General features: G+C 45.3%; 1 protein-coding gene across 3 annotated transcripts in view; it reads left to right on the forward strand.

The window, feature by feature from the left end:
• Positions 1–5942: 5942 nt before the first annotated feature.
• The window catches only part of ARFGAP3 (ARF GTPase activating protein 3), a 94410-nt gene continuing 92466 nt past the window's right edge, over positions 5943–7886 (forward strand). Inside the window, exon 1 of one of the 3 annotated variants that reach the window (XM_073621697.1) lies at positions 5943–6147. In XM_073621697.1, the coding sequence (XP_073477798.1) occupies positions 6079–6147 (69 nt within the window). In that variant the 5' untranslated portion in view covers positions 5943–6078. The remainder of the gene's footprint in view (positions 6148–7886) is intronic. The other 2 variants (XM_073621698.1, XM_073621696.1) reach the window with 2 other exon arrangements.

Consider the following 7886-nt stretch of genomic DNA (forward strand, 5'->3'; position numbering starts at 1 on the left):
CGAGTGGGGACACTAGTTCTGAGGGCCTGGGGGGGTGGGATGGATTCCCTTAATTTGCATAGATTTCCTCTCACTTCCTGTTTGGCTATGGTGCAGGAAGTGAAGGGTGATCTCTGCAATGGGACAGGGATAGTAAAAAATAAACTGACAGGGGCTATAACCCTCCCTTATTCTATCCAAAATGAAAAAAAAAAAGTGTTGCCTATAGTTCTACTTTACGCACAAATTTCTGATAATTTTATGGAGAGGACTAAGAAGATATAACCATGCCAATGATGCAGCAGAAAATATATAGCACAGTGAGGAAGGTTTATGGTCCAGGATGAGAGGACAGTCATAATTAGAAGCGGCGCCCATGCCCCCCCCCCCCCCCACAGTTGCGGAATGCCAGCCGCCCGCATACCGAAAGCAGCGCGGCCAATTTATGGGGGCACTAGACTAATTTGCCTCTTAGCCCAGTCCATCCGATAAGATTGGCACTAAACTAACAGTGTAGCACAAGCCAGTGGAGACTCTTTCTGTGCTGCCCCCCTGCAAAGTGCTGGCCTAGGCCAGGATACAGCGTTGGGGAAGACAACCCGATTGGGCACACTCACAGAATATTGCAGCGAAGAATATCACAACAGGTCTCGAGTCCAAGGAGAGCGTCTGTCTTGAGGTATGGAATGCAGCCTGGCCAGTCTGTGTCCAAACCGGGAGGCTTCCAGGAATGATGGCATGCCCCTGCACTTTCCCTACTTATCTGGAACCTCTACCTGTCGCTAATTACTGACCTTAACAGACAGGTGACCTGTCCCTACACTACCCACACTCAAAATGCATTCCAAACCTTAAATAGACCCAGCTTGACCTAAGATGGCTACCAGAGTCACATGGCATCAGCATCTAATCGGATAGCCTCCACTGACCCAGGAAACCATAGAGGAACCATTTTAGGCCCCTTTCACACGATCGGACCGTTCAGGTCCGCCTGTCAGTTTTGACTGCGGACCTGAACGGGCGCTCCATGTTAGTTTATGGAGCATCGGATGTCAGCGGAGACATGTCCGCTGACATCCGGCCCCGTCCGATCCGCTAAAAGCAGACGGATGTCCCTATGTCCAGGTCTGGCGGATCGGATCGGGTGAGATCTGATGAAAACGGACATGCTGTCCATTTTCATCCGATCCCTCCATAGGCGGCACTCAGTGAGCAGAGAGGGACCTGTCATCCGCCGGCTCAGCGGAGATCAATGGACAGATCTCCCGCTGAGCCGGCGGACTGAGGCGGGCTCTGTAGAAACGGAGTCAACCTCGTGTGAAAAGGGGCCTTACTCTTGACTTCCTCTCTCTCTTCAATGCCGCTGTGATTGCCTACAGGTGCATTAGTGTGTAAACAGGTGCTTCCAAGGGATTTTCCGTGTTGTGTGTTTATTAAGTGTTCTTGCATAGCAAGACCACTTACTGTTATCTCACATATATATTATTATTATAGCCAAATTTACCACCCTAACTCCTCCCACAACTTTTACACTACATAGACAAGTAATATACCGAAACGTGCAGATTGTTCCCGATTGGTGTGCTTTTACTTTGTGGAACATTTCACCGAATGGTTCACGAAATATCGTCATTTTTGCAGTGAAATTGGTCCCATAGGAATGAATGGCGAAATGTTCAAAACTAGAGTGGGAGGTGACAAAAGCTGACAACCCTATGATCAGCCAAAACATTATGACCCCCCCCCCCCATAATCAGCCAAAACATTATGACCACCCCATGATCAGACAAAACATTATGTCCACCCCATGATCAGCCAAAACATTATGACCACAACATGATCAGCCAAAACATTACGATCACCCCATGATCAGCCAAAACATTATGACCGCCCCATGATCAGCCAAAACATTATGACCGCCCCATGATCAGCAAAAACATTATGACCACCCCATGATCAGCCAAATAATTTATGACCACCCCATTATCAGCCAAAACATTATGAACACAACATGATCAGCCAAAATATTATGACCACCCTATGATCAACCAAAACATTATGACCATTTTTGAAAAAAAAAAAAAAATTTGAAAAAAAAATTTTTTTTTGAAAAAAAACATTTTTTTTGAAAAAAAAATCATTTTTGAAAAAAATGTTGAGCTCTCCTTTAGCTAATGATGGGACTTCATCAACTTTTTTACTACTATTTATACTTTTTAAAATATTAAGCTTTTTAACACTTTTCACGGTTACTCCAGCCACTCCAACCACACAACAGTTATTCAAACCACTCCACCCAGTTACTCCGCCCACTCCAGTTGTAGAGGCAAGAACACTTCACACAAATTGGTTTTTTGGGGCCCCTTACGCGGCTAGGCTCCCAGAAAGTCCCACACATGTGGTATCCCCATACTCAGGAGAGGCAGCTAAATGTATTTTGGGGTGCAATTCCACATATGCCCATGGCCTGTGTGAGCAATATATCATTTAGTGACAACTTTGTTCAAAAAAAAAAAAAATGTGTTACTTTCCCGCAACTTGTGTCAAAATATAAAATATTCCATGGACTCAACATGCCTCTCAGCAAATAGCTTGGGGTGTCTACTTTCCAAAATGGGGTCATTTGGGGGGGGGGGGTTGTGCCATCTGGGCATTTTATGGCCTTCAAAACTGTGATAGGTAGTGAGGAGTGAAATCAAAAATTTACGCCCTTAGAAATCCTGAAGGCAGTGATTGGTTTTTGGGGCCCCGTACGCGGCTAGACTCCCAAAAAGTCCCACACATGTGGTATCCCCATACTCAGGAGAAGCAGCTGAATGTATTTTGGGGTGCAATTCCACATATGCCCATGGCCTGTGTGAGCAATATATCATTTAGTGACAACTTTTTGTAATTTTTTTTTTTTTTTCTTGTCATTATTCAATCACTTGGGACAAAAAAAATAAATATTCAATGGGCTCAACATGCCTCTCAGTAATTTCCTTGGGGTGTCTACTTTCCAAAATGGGGTAATTTTGGGGGGGTTTGTACTGCCCTGCCATTTTAGCACCTCAAGAAATGACATAGGCAGTCATAAACTAAAAGCTGTGTAAATTCCAGAAATTGTACCCTAGTTTGTAGACGCTATAACTTTTGTGCAAACCAATAAATATACACTTATTGACATTTTTTTTACCAAAGACATGTGGCCGAATACATTTTGGCCTAAATGTATGACTAAAATTGAGTTTATTTGATTTTTTTTATAACAAAAATTAGAAAATATCATTTTTTTCAAAATTTTCGGTCTTTTTCCGTTTATAGCGCAAAAAATAAAAATGGCAGAGGTGATCAAATACCATCAAAAGAAAGCTCTATTTGTGGGAAGAAAAGGACGCAAATTTCGTTTGGGTACAGCATTGCTTGACCACGCAATTACAAGTTAAAGCGACCCAGTGCCAAATTGTAAAAAGTGCTCTGGTCAGGAAGGGGGTAAATCCTTCCGGGGCTGAAGTGGTTAAAGTGCCCCCATCCCCGCGAGCTCGCGCAGCGAAGAAAACACATACGGAAGTCGCTCCCGCATATGTAAACGGTGTTCAAATCACACATGTGAGGTATTACCGCGATCGTCAGAGTGAGAGCAATAATTCTAGCCCTAGACCTCCTCTGTAACTCTAACCTGGTAACTGTAAAAAAAATTCAAAGAGTCGCCTATGGAAATTCATAGCTACCATAGTTTGTCGCCATTCCACGAGTGCGTGCAATTATAAAGCGTGACATGTTTGGTATCTATTAACTCGGCGTAACATCATGTTTCACTTTATACAAAAAAATTGGGGTAACTTTACTGTTTGGATTTTTTAAAATTCATGAAAGTGTCCCTTTTCCAAAAATTTGCATTTAAAACAGCTGCAAAAATACCGTGTGATATAAAATATTGCAACAATCTCCATTTTATTCTCTAGATTCTCTGCTAAAAAAATATATATAATGTTTGGGGGTTTTAAGTAATTTTCTAGCAAAAAATATGGATTTTAACTTGTAAACACCAAATTTCAAAAATAGGCTTAGTCATGAAAGGGTTAAAATAATATACTCCACAAGGTAAATCAACCACAGGTTAAAGGGGTTGTAAAGGTAAAAATTTTTTCACCTTAATGCATTCTATGCATTAAGGTGAAAAAACTTCTGACAGAACCGCCGCCCCCAGCCCCCCCGTTTTACTTACCTGACGCCTCGAAAGTCAGCTTCGCGTTCCCGACATCTGTTCCTCCGCTCACCCTGGCCGCTGATTGGCTGCAGTGGATGGATTGAAAGCAGCGCAGCCATTGGCTCGCGCTGCTGTCAATCACATCCGATGACGCGGCGCGCCGGGGGGCGGGGCCGAGTGATACAGCGAGCGGCTATAGCCGCCGGCTGTATCACGGGAGCGCGCCCGCAAGCACTCACCACCGTGCGAGGGAGCTCGCATTAAGGTGGTGAATGCTTGCGGGGAGGAGCTGAAACAGCCGCCGAGGGACCCCAGAAGACGAGGTTCGGGGCCACTCTGTGCAGAACGAGCTGCACAGTGAAGGTAAGTATAACATGTTTGTTATTTTAAAAAAAAAAAAAAAACACCTTTACAAACGCTTTAACCCCTATATTTATGGGTGAATGTAATTGCTGTATGTGTTGTCCAATGTTTATACTAATACGGCGATTGATAGTTTGTCTACAGATGCTCTTTGGCACGTATGGGACTCTGTTTTAGATTATACCCCGTTACATATTTCCCACAAGTGAGAACGGCTATCAACACGCAGCTCTAAGTGAGAATCCTATATAAGGAGGAATTAGTATAAACATTGGACAACACATACAGCAATTACATTCACCCATTAATATAGGGGTTAACCTGTGGTTGATTTACCTTGTGGAGTATATTATTATAACTTAGTGGCTATAGGTTTTGCTGACCTGTTCACGTTCATATTTTTATTCTGCATTTGATATTTATTTATGTTTTTTTTTATTTATGAACCACGGATTGATTTATTACACAGTGCACTGGTTTATAGTTTGACTGGAAGGTTAATATTAGCGCAACATATCATTTAATTTATTTGTCAAAAAATGTGAACTGTTACACTACTGACTAGACTATAGACATGTGCGATTAGTCTTGTACGAATTGAAAATTCGTACAAATTTATGTTCGGGAGGATCCTATACTATGCTTCCGAATTTTATACGAAATACGAAATTTCGTTTACGAATTTCGGATCCAAATTCCTGACGAACATTCGTAATTGTTGGGAAAAGTTAACGATCCTAAAAGTTAAAAACCCAGGAAGTCAGCACAGCACATGGATGGTGGGAGCCCCTCATAATGATAAATTCATCAAAACCAACATTTGTAATTGTTAAGAAAAGTTAACGAACCTAACGAAAATTCGCATTTCGTACGAAATTTCGGACACGAATTACGAATCAATTGTAATACGAAACGGAACAAAACAAATTTATTGACAGTGCACATGTCTACTAGACTATAACCTTCTGGAAGTGCAGGTCAAGGTCTGAAGACACAAATGAGGACACTGCGGGGTTATCCTCTTCTATAGATCTGGTCCTGTAGGTGGGGAAAGGGGCGGAGCTCTATCATCAGTAAGTTGCCCCCTGTAGGCTCCAGGAGAAAATTTTTGGGACTTTCACCCCTCAGCTGTCCCATGTAATACTTTCTGTTCTGACACTAGATGTCCTCCCCCTTTCTGACTCCAGGATGAGAAGTCAGTAGGGGCGGGACTCAGGGCGGTGAGTCACACAACTTATAGTCCAAGCGGTGACGAAGCAGTCTGCAGGAGGCGGGGCTCAGAGCGATGGAGAGGCGGCCTTATTGTGTAGTCAGTATTGGGGCGGGGTAAAGGCAAATTTTCAAGTCAAGCTGAGGGCTGAGTTCCTGGCGGTGATGTAGTGGGCGGAGCTCGGTGCGGTGAGTCCGATAGAGGGCGGGTCTCGGAGCGGTGAGGTAGTGGGCGTGTCTCGGAGCGGTGAGATAGTGGGCGTGTCTCGGAGCGGTGACGCAGCCGGTGGTTGTTGACGTGGCCGTAGCAGTTGTCGGTGTGTCGGTGAGGCGGAAGGATGAGTGAGCCCCATAAGCAGGATATTGTGGCCATCTTCAAGCGGCTCCGGTCAGTCCCCACTAATAAGGTGAGCGGTCCGTGGGGATGGTCCTGCAGGGCTGTCCGCTCCCTGGGCTGTGCCGGTCCTCATTGGAGGAGTACAGGGCCAGGAGGTGGCGGTGACATGGGGGGGGGGTGGGGAAGTCAGCTGGTTAGTAACTTTAGTAGTGTGGACACAAGTAGACAGGTTATGGGGGGTGTATAAAGGGAGCTTTGTGACCTCAGACAGAGCAATGGGGGAAACAGCTAGGTGACACAGTGAGGTGGGTCACAGATGGGTGAGCTGGCATGGGGGAGGGGGGGACAGGACATCTGGGGGGGGGGGAATGAGCTGGCTGACCTGGCATGGGGGAGGGGGGTACACAGCTTGGTGACCCTGGCAGAGGGAGGATGGGGGGGACAGGAAATGTGGGGGGGGGGGTGACCTGAGCAGGGATGGGGGGGGGGGGGGTGTGAACAACTTGGGTAGAGTTAGGTGAGGGTGACATCTGGGTCATCCAGGCATAGTGTGGGGAAAGGGGGGTGTCTGGGTGACCTGGGCATGGGGGGGGTCTGGGTGTTGTGGGCATGATGATAGCTGGGTAACCTAGGCAGAATTTGGATGAGGAATCAACTGGGTGGCTTGGGTAGAGTTAGGTGGGGGTGACAGCTGGGAGACCAAGGCAGAGTGTCAAAGGGGCCAATGTGGAAAGCTGGGTGACCCGGGCACAACAGACAGGGTAATGGACAGACTTGGTCTCCTGGGCAGAGTATGGTGGTAAGTGGCCAGCAGTGTGATTCGGAGTAGATGTAATCTGGGCTGTATGATGTGCAGCATATATAGGCAGGTAAGTGGCTGTGTAGGATGGAGAGGTCTGGCTCAGCTCTGATGACGTGTTCTCATTCTTTCTACAAATAATATTCTCTGGCTGACACTGAAAGTAGAGAAGTGTCTGCTGGTATATGTGATCATGTGAAGGGTGCTGAACACTGCGCCTCATTATCTGTACCTGGTGGAGGATGAGGTCCTCCGTCTCTGGGCTGTGCTCAGTCTGTACATCTCATGCAGTGACACATGGACCTTCTGACTGTGTGCTGGATATTCATACAGGTGTGATTAGAATTCCTCATAAAAAATAAAGTGGACTGACAATCCAGCCAAACTCCGACATGTGGTGTACTTCGTTGTGAGTGTGTAAGCGTTGTGCGTGTTTTTAGTTATTTCTTTTTAGTGGTGTGTGTGTGTGTGTGATAGTATGACCTGATGATTATTTTTAAAATCCTTTTAAGGATATATTTATATAAATAAAACTTGTGTGTAACATAATCTTAAAGGGATAAACAAGCACCGAGTACATGACCATTCCATCATCTTGGAAAACAGTTCTAATGCTTTGTTTTAGTACTTTCTAGTTGAAGTTGGTCTGTAGATTGTAGTTGGATCAAGCAGTGCAGTGATTCCTTGTCAGTTGCTTTGTGTTCTCCAGTGCACATCTACCATCTGTTCTTTACAATCAGGGTAATGCCGCGTACACACAAGCAGACTTTACGGCATACTTTGTCCGGCGGATTTTTCGACTGACTTTACGTCGGACTTTCCGAATGGACGGACTTGCCTATGTGTTTCATTTCTAGGTCCGTTGAATTTTGGAGGAAAAAAAGTCAGCTGGAGCCCACACACGATCGAATTGTCTGACGGACTCCGGTCCGCCGGACCAAGTATGCCGTAAAGTCCGGTTGTGTGTATGCGGCATAAGGAGAACCAGTCACAATTTGCCATGAGCAAGA

The sequence above is a fragment of the Aquarana catesbeiana genome, linkage group LG03, assembly GCF_042186555.1.
Source record: "Aquarana catesbeiana isolate 2022-GZ linkage group LG03, ASM4218655v1, whole genome shotgun sequence".
Lineage (NCBI taxonomy): Eukaryota > Metazoa > Chordata > Amphibia > Anura > Ranidae > Aquarana > Aquarana catesbeiana.